Below are 15,340 nucleotides of genomic sequence, written 5' to 3'. Positions count from 1 at the left end.
AAAAAACTGGTTCATAGGTGTGTTTTGTTTCGACCATAGAATATTTTCAAATCAGGATATTTTACATAAAAATCTGAATATACAGCCTTTCTCAAAAAATTGGAATTTTTAGCACCCTTGGACCTACGTGATCACAAGAGCACAACAGGCTGGAGGGCAGCTGAATGATGGCCATAGAAGAGGCGTTTGCTCTCAGGTTCCCCACAGACTCTGCACAGCCCACTGAACTCAGATAAGTCCCCTTCCTGGCCTCCCTGGAATGTGAGTTTGGTGCCTCTCCGATAAGGCCTCGACCACAGTAGCCCCCTGTCCATCCAGACCATGAAGGACCTCCAGAAGGGCATCAAGATTCCAGCTAGCTCCCCTCATTCTATACCATTCCCACCTGACCTTTCTTTCTCCCGATTTTTATCACCCAAATAAAATCAGAACAAATTTAAGATTGCTTTTAAAAAACTGCTATCACCAAAAAAGAAAAAAGAAAAATTGCTAACACTCAGAAACTATTTTCATGGAACTTCCCTGGTGGCCCAGTAGCTGAGACTCCGAGCTCCCAACACAGGGGCCCTGGCTCCATCCCTGGTCAGGGAACTAGATTCTACATGCCACAACTGAGCAACCAAGACCCAGCACAGCCAAATAAATAAGTTGGGGGAAGAAAATTGTTTTCAGACTTCCCTGGTAGTGCAGTAGATAAGAATCTGCCCACCAATGCAGGGGACACAGGTTTGATCCCTGTGTCTGGGAATATTCCACATATAGTGGAGCAAATAAGCCTGTGCACCGCATCTACTGAGCCTGTACTCTAAAGCCTGCATGCCGCAATGACTAAAGCCGGTGCGCTCTAGAGCCTGTGCTCTGCAACAAGAGAAGCCACCACAATGAGAGAGCCTGCACACTGCAAGGAAGAGCAGCCCTCACTGATGGCAATTAAAGAAAGCCTGCACAAAGCAACGAAGACCCAGCACAGCCAATAAATAAAACTGTTTGCATTGGGGATTAACCTTTACACAGGGATTCTTAACTTCACATAGAAGAAAAGAGGTCTCAATGGCAGTGTTAGTGGGAATGAAAAGGTCATGAGTCAGTGTCCCCAGGAAAAGTCAGGACAGCCACGCTGCCAACACTCATTGTGCTTACCACGGGAAAGTGGGCTTTGGGGACTAGAGGAATGTGTTTTTTGCTTTATACAAATCTGTACCACTTGACATCTTCCATGATCATATTACTTTAAAAATTTTTTTATTTGGCTATACCGGGTCTTAGTTGTGGCACTTTGTGGGATCTTTTAGCTGCAGCATGTGGTATCTTTAGTTGCAGCAAGCGGGATCTAGTTCCCTGACCAGGGATGGAACCCAGGGCGCCTGCATTGGGAGCGCAGAGTCTTAGCCACTGGACCACCAGGGAAGTCCCCAGTATTACTTTTATGCAAAAAAAAAATTTCCCTTAAAACTAAGCAAAGATAGAAACAGAGTAGAGATAGAATAAATGGATCTTGATGATGAGCTGCATGGAGAGCTCCAAGAGGGCTCATGATGGGTTGAGATTCTAAGTAAGGATGACTCCTCTATAAACCATGGTACCGACAATGGAAACAGGGAACTTAGCTGGAGGAACAGGTTTGAGAGAGAGGTTAAGTTCAGTTTGGGCCCACGGAAACAGGTAGAGAGAAATGTCCTGTTAGAAAAAAGGGAGTGTGAGTCTGAAGCTTGAGGTAGTGGCTGGAATTGAAGCTAATGCTTTGGGAACTGTCCACACTGGAGGGCCAGTTAAAGCCACACGAGGTAAGAGGAGATTCCTGAGGCTGAGAATGTAGAGAGAGGAAGGCCAAGGACAGAAACCAGGAGAACAGCCATCCCTGAAGCAGGCAGAAGAGGGAAGCCATGACCAGGGGTGTAGAGGCCTGGTTAGAGAAGGTGTACATGGGGTACTATCACCAAAGGCAAGAGAGCAGAGTTCAAAAAGGCAGATGTGGAGACTTTCTGGTGGTCTAGTGGTTAAGAATCCACCTTGCAACGCCGGAATGTGGGTTCAATCCCAGGTCGGGCAACTAAGATCCTATGCGCCGTGGGGCAACTAAACCCGAGGGTGCCATATCTACTGAGCCCGCGTATCACAACTAGAGAGCCCATGCACCACAATGAAAGATCCCGTATGATACAATGACGCAGCACCCCAAAAAGGCAGACGTAACCAGCTGTGTTAGTGGCTGGAGAGCAGTCAAAGAAGACCAGGTGTTAGAAGAAGCTCAAGTGATGAATGACCTTCTAGAGTACTGCCTTCCCCAAATTTCAACCACAGGAGATAATTTTTAACATTGCAAACTGGGGTGAATTCAGTTATTGCACCCACTTTTCACACCTGTGTTGGAATGAGATATCCACATTCTTTCTGGTGCCGGTGTTGGGTTTTGACTTGTGACTTGCTTTGGCTGGTAAAATGTTAATACACCTACACTTTTGAATGTGCTAGCATGGGACCTCTCCAGGGGTCCAGTGGTTAAGAATCTGCCTGCCAATGCAGGGGACCAAAGTTTGATCCCTGGTCCAGGAAGATTCCACGTCTTGGAGCAACTAAGCCCAAGCACCACAACTACTGAGCCCACACTTTAGAGCCCATGCTCTGCAACAAGAGAAGCCACCACAATGAGAAGCCCATGCACCACAACTAGAGAGTAGTCCCCACTCGCCACAGCTAGAGAAAGCCTGAGCGTAGCTACAAAGACCCAGCACAGCCATAAATAAATAAATAAATGTGCTGGCATGATCTGATGGAACTTCTTGTGCCCCTGCTCCTGCACGACAGCATGGCATGGGGCCAGGAGAGTAGACCCAAGCCAGACCTACAACCTGGTGCCAAGCCTGGGTGAATGCAGCTAAGTCCAGTCAAGATCAACCAAACCTCACCAACTTGTAGACTATGAGTGAGGAAAATAGATTGTTCTTGTGAGATGTGGGTTTTTTATGCAGAAGCACCACTGCAATAACTAAGACATAAGCAAACACACCCAAACACATACCAAATACAACACACAAAATTTTGTAAAACAATACTTACCCATAAGGTATACAATGTACTCTGACAGTTTTTATTACATTCCATTTTTTTTTAATGCTGGTTGCAACCCACAGTTTGAAAAACACTGTTCTAGATAAACTGCTCTGGATTTCTTCACTACAACACACAAGGATATACCACACTGTATATTCACAAGAGTGGCTCACTTACCAATTGGGTGACCTCATGGAAACTACCTTGCCTTCAAATGTGTGAACAAGGGACAATAATATCTGGCTAACAGAGTGGTCGAACAAATTCAATATGAGATCATGCATATTAAGTGCTTAGCAAAGTGACTGGTACAAAATAAGTATTTAATAAATATTACCTGTTCCTTTTAAAAATATGTTTTTATTTATTCAGCTGTGCCTGGTCTTAGTTGTGGCATGTGGGATCTACTTCCCTGACTAGGGAGCGAACCTATGTTGGAAGTGTGGAGTCTTAGCCACTGGACCACCAAGGAAGTCCCAGCTGTTCTTTTCATTACTGAAAACTCTGGTGAGGAACAGCAGGAACCAGAACAATTCCAGAGGTCAGGACTCATTTCTTTCGGATGGGAAACCATGCTGAAGTTCCAATCTGGGACAGGGTAACTGATGACACAAGAGGTCTGGGCAATGAAGAGCCAGGAATCAAACCAGCTGAGGCTGAAAGCCCTGGAGCAGTGAGGCATTAAGTGCATCTTTGCTCAGTCCTGTCTCGTTCATCACCTTCCTAGAGTCTTGAAGGGATTCAGAGACCTGAAGGTATCTTTAACTCCTCCTAGCCCATCCTCAGTAGACCCCTCCTCACACGTCTACACTCACCCCCTGAATGTGAGTACATGGCCAGCCAGCAGAGAATAATCAGTTGGCATCAGAGAGCAACACAGGATCAGAGGAACGAGATGGCCTCGCCTTTTCTGAGCCCACATTCTCAACTGCTCCTTGAAAGAAATGGCGGTTGAGTGGTTAGGACTACTTTTTCACTGCCATAGCCTGGGTTCAATTCTTTGACTCGGGAATTAAGATCCAAAAACTGAGCAGCACGACCCAAGAAAAAAAGTTTCCAACTGCTCCACAAACCAGAGACTAGAACCAGTGTCTGCCAGGTATCCCTGCCCTAGCACCCCCACCCCAGACTCCAAGAAGGCACACGGTTCCTTCTGCTATGCGAGGGAAGGAAGTGCATCATCTATGGACAACGGTCGGGAGTGAGCATCAGAAGCAGGTTGTAAAAAAGGCTTCTTTATTGAGAGCAGCGAGTGTAAAAAAAAAAAAAAAACACAAACAGACAACAACAACAATAAAGGTGTGAGGCAGGGGGGGGCCACCGTCCTGTCTCCTCCAGGACCAACCCCCACCTTCCACGTCCTCCCACCCCACGCTGCAATTACATACAAAAGCCGCCCATGGTGCATACAAAAAAGGGCGGGTTATATAGTGTCAAAAGCTCCTGAAAACTCCTTCATCTGCCAGGCACTTAGGACGAGGAAAGGAGAGAAGGGTAGGGAGGAGACGCAGGGCTGGGCTGGGTCAGAGTCCACGTGTCCATAGGGGAGGACTCGCTGGCCATGTCCTCCACAATCCAAGTGCAGACCCCAAAGTGGGCCCTGGGGGGCCAGAACCACCCAGGACTTGAGTATATTAAGGGACTCCATTGAAGCCAGCTCACCCGCAGCCCAGCACCACACCCTCCACCCCGCCGGCATGAAGTTGGCAGGTGGGTGGCAGAACTGGACCTGGACAAGGGGAGGAGACCCAGGCCAGAAATTGGGGTTACCTGAGGCACCCACACTGTAGGGGTGGCAGAGAAAGCTGCCCAGACCAAGGCCCCAGCTACCCAGTCTGGGTCTGACTCAGCCTCTCCGAGGGGCTGAAGGTGGGAAAGAGGAAGAAAGCCCAGGCCCTGCCAGTCCTCAGCAGTGCCTGTGGTGCCAGAGCGGGGCCCCTGGGGCCCAGGAGGACTGGGATCTAGCCCCTCATGCTGTGGGCACCCCCCAGGAAGTCCTCCCCTGCCCACGCCATCCTGAGGCACAGCCTGCCTGGGCTCCCTCCTCACGGCTTGCTGTCCGCGGGGCTGTCTCCCAGGGTGTTGGCGATCTCGCTGAAGGAGGGCCGGTCCTTGGGGCTGAGGGCCCAGCACCGCTGCATCAGCCGGTAGAGCTTGGAAGGGCAGCCCTCAGGCTGCGGGAGTCTGGCCTTCCCAGCCTGCAAGTCTGCAGAAAGATGGGAAGAGGGGTAGTCAAAATATTTAACCTGTCCAATACTCGGTGGGCTTTCCAGGTGGCTCAAGGGTCAAGAATCCACCTGCCAATGTAGGAAGACACGGGTTTGATCCCTGGGTCAGGAAGATCCCCTGGAGTAGGAAATGGCAACCCGCTCCAGCATTCTTGCCTAGGAAAATTCCATGGACAGAGAAGCCTGGCGAGCTACAGTCCATGGGGTCCCAAAGAGTTGGACGTGACAGCACGCATGCATGCCAACACTCTGCAGAGCCTGCAGTTCCCAAAGGTGGCCACGAGAGGGAGACTCTTGGAGGGCACTGGACAAATTGAAAAGATTCAAGCAGTTCTTGGCGAGTATCTTGCAACTGAAGGGAAGGGCGTTCCCTGGTGCCAGTTCCCGCTGGCTGGCAGGGGCAGGGTCCACGCTGCGCAAGAAGCAGCCAGTGCATGGGGGCTGAAGTGGGGTCAATGGGCAGGCATCAGAGTGGCTAGAGTGACCATGACAGGGACAAGGGCTTTTTACCAAGCGGTATGAATGTGTGTTGGAAATCTCACAAGTGGAATGGCCATATCCATATACCGCGGACACCAGCCCTGAGAGGGGAGGCAGGCCGAACTGGCCCCAGGACCCCGAGTAAGCTCTCCACCTAGAGAACATGGTGAACTGTCCCCTGGAAGTACAGCTGCCTACCTGCCAGCACCTCGTCGTCTGCCTGCCCACCGTGGGGCATCTCCCCGTGGGTGAACACCTCCCACATCAGCACGCCGAAAGCCCAGACATCAGACTTAGTGGAGAAGTCACCCTCTAGGATGGCCTCGGGGGGCATCCAGCGCAGGGGCACCCAGGCCTGGCGGAAGTGGTAGTACTCACTGCGGGACAGAAGGACACAGAGGCAGTGGGGTGGGGCGAGGGGCACAGTCTGGGACCTCAGCCTCACCCCAAGGGTCTGGGTCTCACACCCAGGCTGGAGCCCAAGTTTCCTGTATCAAGGCATTCTGGGAAAATGGAAACATTTTTGTTTAGCAAGGGGTAGGGGTACGTACACCAGATGAAATCTAGAGGCATCCATCTGGGGTCTGATGGTTAAAAAATTCCCTTAAAAATCAAACTTTGCTGAAACATCAGTATTTTTTAAAAGCTTCTAATCATACATACTTGATTAGTTTAAAAGTGTGACAAATGGCATACGTTAAGTGGAAAGAAATGTTAAAGAACTTTACTGGTGATAAACCAACAGGCAGACGAACCGTGGTGAGTCAGAGCTGGGATGACTCGGGGTGTGGGGGGGTTCCCGGAGACACTATGTAGCGTGTATTCCAGAGTGATCTCTGGCCGTGGGTGCTGAGCTTTAAGTCTTAGGCTTAAAAAGAATAATGACTGAATTCAGGAAGTAACAGAGGGAACCCTATGAATAGTTAAATGATATAGAAACTGTTATAAAGTTTGACTAGTTATTCTTTTTAAAGATTTATAATGTTTTATCACTAGAGAAAAGCGTAAGGTCAGGGCGCTGAGGTCTACTGGCCTCTGCACCCTTGGGAGCGGGTGGGAGGGCCCCCCTGCCCCAGGCCCTCCAGCTTGGGACTAGGCCCCTCCCCCGGCCCAGCTGTGTCTGCCCTCTGCCCCTCGCCCACCCCACCCATGCCCCGTACCTGTTGTACACGTCCTTGCTGAGCCCTAGGGCAGACACCTTCACCTGTCTCTGAGCGCTGACCAGGCAGTTGCGAGCGGCCAGGTCCTTGTGCACAAAGCGGTTGTTGGACAAGTGCTCCATGCCCAGGGCCACCTGGGTGCACAGGGCCACCTGGGACCAGAAAGGGGCCTGTCAGAGCAGCCCCAGACCGGGGGTTTCGGGGACTGCCCTCCACACAGCCCTTGGTGGGGCCTCAGGGCTGTTAACGCGATGCTTAGGGAGCCCCAGAGCAGAGGCCCCATAGCCTGTTTCCTTCTCGTAAAAGGACCTGCCTCCTGGGTCCTTGGAAGAACTGAATTTAATGAAATGAAGTGTTCCCCCCACGCACAGCAGGTGCTAGATTAAGTGCGCCGCAGACAGGGTGGGGAGAACACACGGTAACCAGCTGCTGAATGAAAAAGACAACAACAGTATAATATTAAAAAACAAGCATATATGTGTAGGAAATTTGTGTATAAGTGAAAGTAGATGTACACACCCACATACATACACACACTGGTTGCCTCTGAGAAGGGGGACGGAAGGCAGGAGAGAGAAAGGAGGGAAACTCGGTTTCTATTTTTAGTTTTGAACTACATATAGAAAAGTTCACTAAATATACGTCTACTTTTATGAATGATTATAACACCCACACCCAGGTAATAGTCATCAAGTTAAAAACAAAAGCAAAAATCAACAATGCTAGGCCCCCCCGAAAGCCCCCACTGACTCCTTCCCCCATCACGAATCCTCCCCTCTTCTCAAGAGGTAATCACCATCCACTTGGGATAACAATTTCTTGGCTGTTCTTCATAGTTTTACCACTTACGCATATGTTCCTCAACAACACGATTCAGTTTTGCCTGTTTTAGAACCAGATAAAGCTGGAAGCACACAAAAATGTGTATCTTTTTTGTGCCTTGATGCTTTCACTTAACACTGGTGGGAGAGTCACCCTTTTTTGGGATATCATTGTACTGGGTTGTTCTTCACCATAAATATATCAAAACTTATTTGATCTTTTTTTAAATGTCTATTTCTAAAATATCTATTTATTTATTTGGCTGCATTGGGTCTTAGTTGCCGCACATGGGACCTCTAGCTGCAGCATACAAACTTAACTGCAGCATGTGGGATCTAGTTCCCCGACCAGGGATCAAACCCTAGCTCCCTACATTAGGAGCTCAGAGTCTTAGCCACTGGAGCACCAGGGAAGTCCCCAGAATTTATTCTTTCTAGGGTTAGCGGACTTTTGTGTTTCCACCCCTACCCCCCACACAAATTTTGGCTATTAACAGTGCTGCTATGAATGTTCTTATGAGTGTATACATGCATGAGTTTCTCTAAGATACTTCGCATGGGGTCAGGGACTGTGAGTAGCTTCAGCATTATAAAATAATGCAAAATTATTTTCCAAAGTGTAGAAATAAATAAAATGTAAGAGAGCTGGGGAGATTTTTTGCTGCTACCTTTTAAAAATTTGTGAGCCATGTCCATGTAATATATATAATACATTACATGCTGTGCTGTGTTCAGTCACTTAGTCACTTTAGTTGTATCCAACTCTTTGCAACCCTTTGGACTATAGCCTGCCAAGCTCCTCTGTCCATTCTCGGCAAGAATACTAGAGTGGGTTGCCATTCTCCAGGGGATCTTCCCAATCTGGGGGATCGAACCCACATCTCCTGTGTCTCCTGCATTGCAGGTAGATTCTTTACCCACTGAGCCATTGGGGAAGCCCATACTACAACATATTAAATGTAATTATAATTAAGATATATTAACATTTAAAAAATATACATCAATGCATTGAATGCATGTTAATTGAGCATCTACTGAATGCCATACAACTGAGTGCTGATGGAAAATAACTGGGATGGCAAGACTGGGCTCCTGCTGAGAAGGCAGTCTAGGAGGTAAGAACTGTACCTGCAGAAGGGTGCCATCACCTAGGGGGAAGGTAAGCCATGCCAAACAAAGGTAAAATCAGAGCGCCAGGGAGTGCTTGTAAAGACCAATGGCCCCTTCACCTCTGTCACCTTATCTAAACCTTGGGAGCAACACTGTGGGACACACAGAACATGCAGCATTTCCCTGCATATAAAATCAAGGCAAACGGAAACGCAAAGAGGTCCCTGTGGAAGGTAATTTACTGGCCAGCTGTGTGTCTCTTCCAGCACAGACACACTCTGGGCATGCATAAGGGAGTAGCCACCCATCACATATGTGATCACAAAAAGATGAGAAGAACGCCGCCTGGGAATTCCCTGGCAGTCCAGAGGTTAGAACTCCACACTTCTACTGCAGTGGGGCACGGGTTCGATCCCTGGTAGGGGAACTAAGATCCTGCATGCCGAGCAATCTGGCCAAAAGAAAAAGAGAGAACATGGCCAGTGACCAGTATCATCAGTGATCAAGAAAATACTAATTAAGACCCAACAAGGTATCATTTGCCATATATCTGATTGTAAAAGGTCAAAAGTCAGCCTTCAGGTTATCTCCAATGGTTCAGAAAAATGCATAAAAATAATATACATAGAGAAGAATAAAGCAAACTAGGCAAAACAACAATTGAATCTGGATAAAGGGTCTGTAGGAGTTCCTTGAACCTTATTATAGTCTTTTAAGTTTGAAATAACAAAATGAAGTTTAACCAAACATACATACACACACACACAGAGGCCAACAAACACATAAAAAATAATACAGAAACAAAAGCAGTCTGTGTGTGGACCAATGAGAGTATGTTACAGATTAACCAAGATTGTCTATGGCCATACCAGGGCTTCTCGGGTGGCTCACTGGTAAAGAATCTGCCTGCAATACAGGAGCAGCAGGAGACATGGGTTTGATCTCCGGGTCTGGAAGATGCACTGAAGGAGGAAATGGCAACCCACTCCAGTATTCTTGCCTGGAAAATCTCATGGACAGAGGATTTTCTGTCCACCAGGCTAAGTGGACAGTCCATGGGGCTACAGACCATGGGGTCTCAAAAGAGCTGGACACGACTGAAGTGACTGAACAGGCACACACACACAGCCATACCACCCTGGACGCACCTGATATTGTCTGATTATGTTTAGTGAGATTCTTTGTCCCTGAAGAGCAAAAGTGAATGTGAGTTTTCGAGGGGCTGCTCTCCCCTCACCCCAGGGCAGGAAGGAGACCAGCAAGTCAGAGAGAAGGGGTCAGGGCACTTGCCGAGTCAGGCTGGCTGCTTCCCTGACTGCTCCCTGTGAGGGGGGCTCCTCAGTTTTGCCCACAGTCCGGGCGGATGCCAAAGCCTGGCTCTTCCCTCAGCACCGCAGCCTGGCCCTCCTGGGTCACCTCACTGGGCAGGGGGGCCCAGGAACGGCAGTCTGCCATCAGTGAGGCAAGCGTGGGCTGCGGCCTGTGGACTGGCCCCTCCGCACCCCTGCTGACCCCGAGCAGCTTCACTGGCCTGGCTCCCAGGGTCACAGTGGGGCAGGCAGAGGATCCGAGTCTCAACACCCTGGAGGCAGGGTCACTCTAAAAGCAGATCTCGGTCTGCGTGCTCTGGCCCACAAGATCCCTGCAGGCTTCGCTGCCCTCACGAGAGGTTTGCTAACTGTGGTCACAATTTATCAGTATGTCATAAAACCCACTTAATGAGTTTTCATCAGCATTAAAAAAAAAAAAAAAAAGGCACTTGAAAATATCATCAGAGAGCATCATACTCGGTAAGGGTCAGTATCATTCATGGAATCTTCTTCATAGATATACATGTCTGTGTTGCATTGCGATGTAAAAAATGCATTTGTTTGTTTTTTGCTATTGTGGGTCTCAGTCAAAAAAAGTTTAAAAACAATAAGGATGTCCCTAGTGATGCAGTGGATAAGACTCTCTGCTCCCAATGCAGGGGACTCAGGTTCAATCCCTGGTCAGGGAACTAGATCCCACATGCTGGAACAAAGACTACATAGATCACAAGTAGTAACTAAAAATCCCACAAGCCACACATGAGATCACATGTGCTGTAGCTAGGACCCGGTGCAGCCAAATAGATAAACATTTTAACAAACAAACAAAAGCAATCTATAACTCAACTGTCCAAAACAGTAGCTCCCAGCTACTTAAGTTAATAAAAGCTTAATAACACAAAAATTCAGTTTCTCAGTCTCTCTAGCCACATCCTAAGTGCTCAATAACCCCATGGGGCTAGGACCTTCTGCACCGGATGGCACAGGTATGGAATGTTTCTACCACCAAGGAAAGTTCTATTAGGCAGTGCTGACCTGAACCACCACCAGCCTGGACACGCTAAAGATCCAACATATAGACTGACACTGCACGTGCAGACGGGCTGAACTCGGGCCACAAGCAGGAAAGCTCATCTTCCTGGTGCATTTTATCAAAAGGGAAGCCACAGGACTTCACTGGTGGTCCAGTGGCTAGGACTCCACACTCCCAAGGCAGGGGGCCTGAGTTCAATCCCTGCTCAGGGAACTAGATCCCACATGCCACAACTAAGAGTTTGCAGGCCACAAGTAGAGATCCCACGTGCTGTGTGCCACTACTAACAGCAGGTGCAGACAAATGAAAATAGTAATAATTTTTGTTTAAGGTGAAGCCACAAAATCTCTGGAGAGCTTCCAAATGACTGTGCAAGCCAGTGAGGAGAGGTCAGGTCAGTGGGTCCACCAGGATGACTGAGCCCCGCTGGGTGCAGGGCCTGACAGTTTATCTCCAAGGAAAAGCAGAGACTGTATTCCCCCAAGAGCTCCGGCTCCCAGGCTGTCATCCTCAGAAAGCCTCAAGTACCACTGAGGGTAAAAAGGCCTCAGAAACGGACACTCCACTTCAGGCGTCAGAACCCCAGGACACTGTCCAGTCTTGCCGGGTTGCCGGTAAACAGCAGACAAAGGCTTTTGTCACGAGCTCGCATTGGACTTGCCTTCCTCCTCAGCCTGCCCTTTCTGCTCAGGCTCACAAGCTCCTCAATCTGCTGCGAGTCATGGGAGCAGAAGAGAGAGGACTTGGCTTGGTGACTAACTTGCTATCTTCCCAGAGAGGCAGTGCTTCTGGAAATACTGGCTAAGCGAGGACAGTAAAAGGGAATTCTGTTAACCCCAGCCAATTAAGTGTTTTCTTATTGCTGGGCGAGCTGCCATCGGATGGCCGCGGGATTAATCTTCAAACACTGTTCCAAAGACTTGCACTTTGGTAAAGACCCACCCTTCCTTCCAACTTTTATACCCTGGGGGCTCGCCCGAGTTCTAGCCAAGCCCCTGTGACACTTCCTAGGTCTTCCCAGACAGGCTGGGGCTTCCTGTCCAGCTTCTGACTGCTTAAAGCAAAAGTGGGTCCACCAGGTGTACTAGACTGCTCCTGCCCTGTCATTAGTCTGCAGGTGATCCATGAAGAAATCACGGGTTACAGTGCTCAGACTTCAAAACCCCCTTCACCTTATCAACCACTCTAACAAGCATCACCTATAATTGTGCCAATACCTAGGGCCCACAGATGTTCTTTTTAAAAATATTTTATGTATTTATTTAGGGTCTTAGTTGCAGCATACGGGAAATTTAGTTTCAGCATATGAACTCTTAGCTCAGTTTCAGCATGTGGGATCTAGTTCCCTGACCAGGGATCAAACCTGGGCCCCCTGCATTGGGAGTGCGGAGTCTTAGCCACTGGACCACCAGGGACGTCCTCGAACATCTTTGACCTCCTCCACTGCTGACCAGGAATCCTCCTGGGACTCCCACCAGCTCACCCACACCAAGCACAGCACTCTCGTTCCAGCTCTAGCTGACCAGGAAGCAGCCTGCCTACCACTCCGCCTCCCTTTAAAATCTGATCGTGTTCTCCTTCCGTCCCCGCAGGAAGGACCCTAGAAACATAAAGTGGCACAGCGGCTCACTACATTATTAGCACAAGAAAGCATCTACAAGGTTTAATGTGTCTTTCTTAAGGATTTTCATTTTCTCCGAATCCCCCAAAGGAAGTTTTTCAAACTACCAATCAAAACCCACATGGGGACTTCCCTGCTAGTGCTGGGCTCGGCTTAGTCGCTCAGTTGTGTCTGACTCTTTGCGACTCCGTGGACTGTAGCCCCCACCAGGCTCCTCTGTCCCCGGGGATTCTCCAGGCAAGAATACTGGAGTGGGTTGCCATGCCCTCCTCCATGGGATCTTTCCAACCCAGGGATCAAACCCAGGTCTCCCGCATTGCAGGTGGATTGTTTACCATCAGACGGTAAAGCCACCAGGGAAGCCCATGAATACTGGAGTGGGTACCCTATCCCTTTTCCAGGGGATCTTCCCAACCCAGGAATCAAACTGGGGTTTCCTGCATCGTGGGTGGATTCTTGACCAGCTGAGCTACCCGGGAAGCCCTACTAGTGCAGTGGATAGGAATCTGCTTGCCAATGCAGAGAACCCAGGTTCGATCCCTGCTCTGGGAAGATTCCACATGTGGTGGAGCAACTAAGCCTATGCACTGCAACTATTGAGCCCTGGTGTCACAATTCCTGCAGCTTACACACCCTAGAGTCAGCAAGTCTCAACTACTGAGCTCGCACACTACAACTACTGAAACCGAAGAGCCTAGAGCCTGTGTTCCAGGACAAGAGAAGCCACCACAACAAGAAGCCCATGCACCACAACTAGAGTAGTCCCCTCTCTCTGCAACTGAAGAAAGCCCACGTGCAGCAACAAAGACCCAGCTGAGCCAAAAATACATAATTTTTTTAAAAACAGACCTATATAGTTCTCAAAACCAATTTAGTGGGTTGAAAATAAACATAGGATATGAAATATTAAGAGCATCAAATACAGTGTTGTGAAAGGTTAATTTTACCTTTAAGTGTGTATGTGTGGGGGGGTGAGGGGCATGTGCTGGGCCATGATATAAAATGCATTTCTTACAGGAGACTCTAAGCAAAACCATTTCAAGCCACCGTCCTATCCCAGGGCTCCTTAAACCTTAATTAGCTTAAGAATCAGCTGGAGAGCTTATTTGAAAACTTTAGGTTTTCAGATCCCACTTGCAAAGATTCTGCCCTAAGTCTGAGGTATGGTCCAGAAATTTACAGTTTTTCATCCTTCCACCATCCAATGCAGAATACTGTTCTTGGAGAGTGTGGAAACCAACTTATTGAAGTTTCCCCATCAAGTTCAAGATGCTCGGGCAACAAAGTGTGCAAGAGATCTTCGGCAAAGGTGGTGATGATTTCAGCCAGAGTCCCTCGGGTCACGTGAAGGAAATAACTGACTTCCTGTCCCTTGCCTACGCCCCTGTCCCAGCCACAACAACATACCTAGGCTCCTCTTCTCCCACCCTTCACCTGCTTCTTATTCTGAAGAACTGAATTCGAATGGCTTTCTATGTTCACACTGTCTGTCCACCTAAAGGACACCTTCAAGGTCTCTTATGACATTCTTTATGTCTCTTGCTGACTTTTTGTATCTTATCTGAAGTCTGTAAAGCATGTGCTGCACTCATTTACCCACGCTCTCCCTCCAGATCCTTAGTGCCCAAGGACGTCCCGCAGTCTCAATTCTGGATCCCCAAGGGCCCTTGGCACCGTGACTGGCCCAGTGACGATTCACTGGTTCCCTGCGCGCTCTCGTTTGTGAGCTCTGGGGTCCTGACATCCCACCCAGCTGGTGAGGGCCATCATGTCCTGCGGTTTCCCACCTCCAGCCACTGCAAACTGTCCTGTGGCTTCTCAGAGACGGAGGCAGGGGCACCACATCAGGAGGCCAGCTCACTGGCCTTGTCTGGGCCTCAGCAAATTCACCTGTGATGGGAAAAGGTCGGCCTGAAAGTCACAGAGCTGCTCCTGCAGAGAGATCGAGGGCAGCCAGGATTCCTCCACCCCCCGGCCTGATCAACCAGCCACACCTTGCCGTGACCCAGGTCAGCCTCCAGGCCGGGAACAGTCACCCGGAAAGGAGGCCCAACAGTCTGCCTTCCTGCCCTGAGCTTTGCTTGCTTATGTGGTAACATCACTGTCACCATGGACACAGAGTACCTGGTCACATGGATGCAGGGAGGGGAGAGGGGAGGAGGCGGCAGGCAGGGAGAACTGGGCACAGAAGGCATGGTCTGAGGCGGACAGGGGGTCGTAAGAAGCGATCCCTCCTTCACTGTTTCAGCCCAGGTCTGTGTCTCCACGGGGCCCCGGCCAGGGCTGTGTGCCAGAGGCAGGAGGAGACCCGGAAGGAAAGGCTGGGCAGCCCACAGCCCAAGTGAGAGCAAAAGCGTGAAAACCACAGGCGGTGAAACCCTGGCAGCCGGTCCACACCCGCAGGATGAGGGAACACGCTCAGGGCACGCCCAGCCCCGCCGGCCCCGAGACTCCCTCAGCTCAGCGCCCTCCGCAGGCGTCCTGCTCCAACAGCCCGGGCCAAGGGCGGTGCTTCTAGGTGAAGGC

The 15,340-nt window shown here is 49.5% G+C and overlaps 1 protein-coding gene and 1 non-coding gene across 2 annotated transcripts in view; both read right to left on the bottom strand.

Annotated features, from left to right (window-relative positions):
- Nucleotides 1-4,270: 4,270 nt before the first annotated feature.
- The window catches only part of PTK7 (protein tyrosine kinase 7 (inactive)), a 65,549-nt gene continuing 54,479 nt past the window's right edge, over nt 4,271-15,340 (bottom strand). The window contains exons 18-20 of the mRNA XM_081518756.1: nt 6,920-7,071; nt 5,958-6,136; nt 4,271-5,257 (exon numbers count right to left, since the gene is read on the bottom strand). Coding sequence (XP_081374882.1) covers nt 5,097-5,257; nt 5,958-6,136; nt 6,920-7,071 — 492 coding nt within the window. The 3' untranslated portion in view covers nt 4,271-5,096. The remainder of the gene's footprint in view (nt 5,258-5,957; nt 6,137-6,919; nt 7,072-15,340) is intronic.
- TRNAG-CCC (transfer RNA glycine (anticodon CCC)) lies at nt 12,536-12,608 on the bottom strand. Its single transcript has one exon. It is a non-coding gene; the product is annotated as a tRNA-Gly (tRNA).

The sequence above is a fragment of the Giraffa tippelskirchi genome, chromosome 8 (genome assembly GCF_054371585.1).
Source record: "Giraffa tippelskirchi isolate mGirTip1 chromosome 8, T2T-mGirTip1v1.2.pri, whole genome shotgun sequence".
Classification (NCBI taxonomy): Eukaryota; Metazoa; Chordata; class Mammalia; order Artiodactyla; family Giraffidae; genus Giraffa; species Giraffa tippelskirchi.
This window is presented reverse-complemented; position numbering and strand designations above follow the sequence as displayed.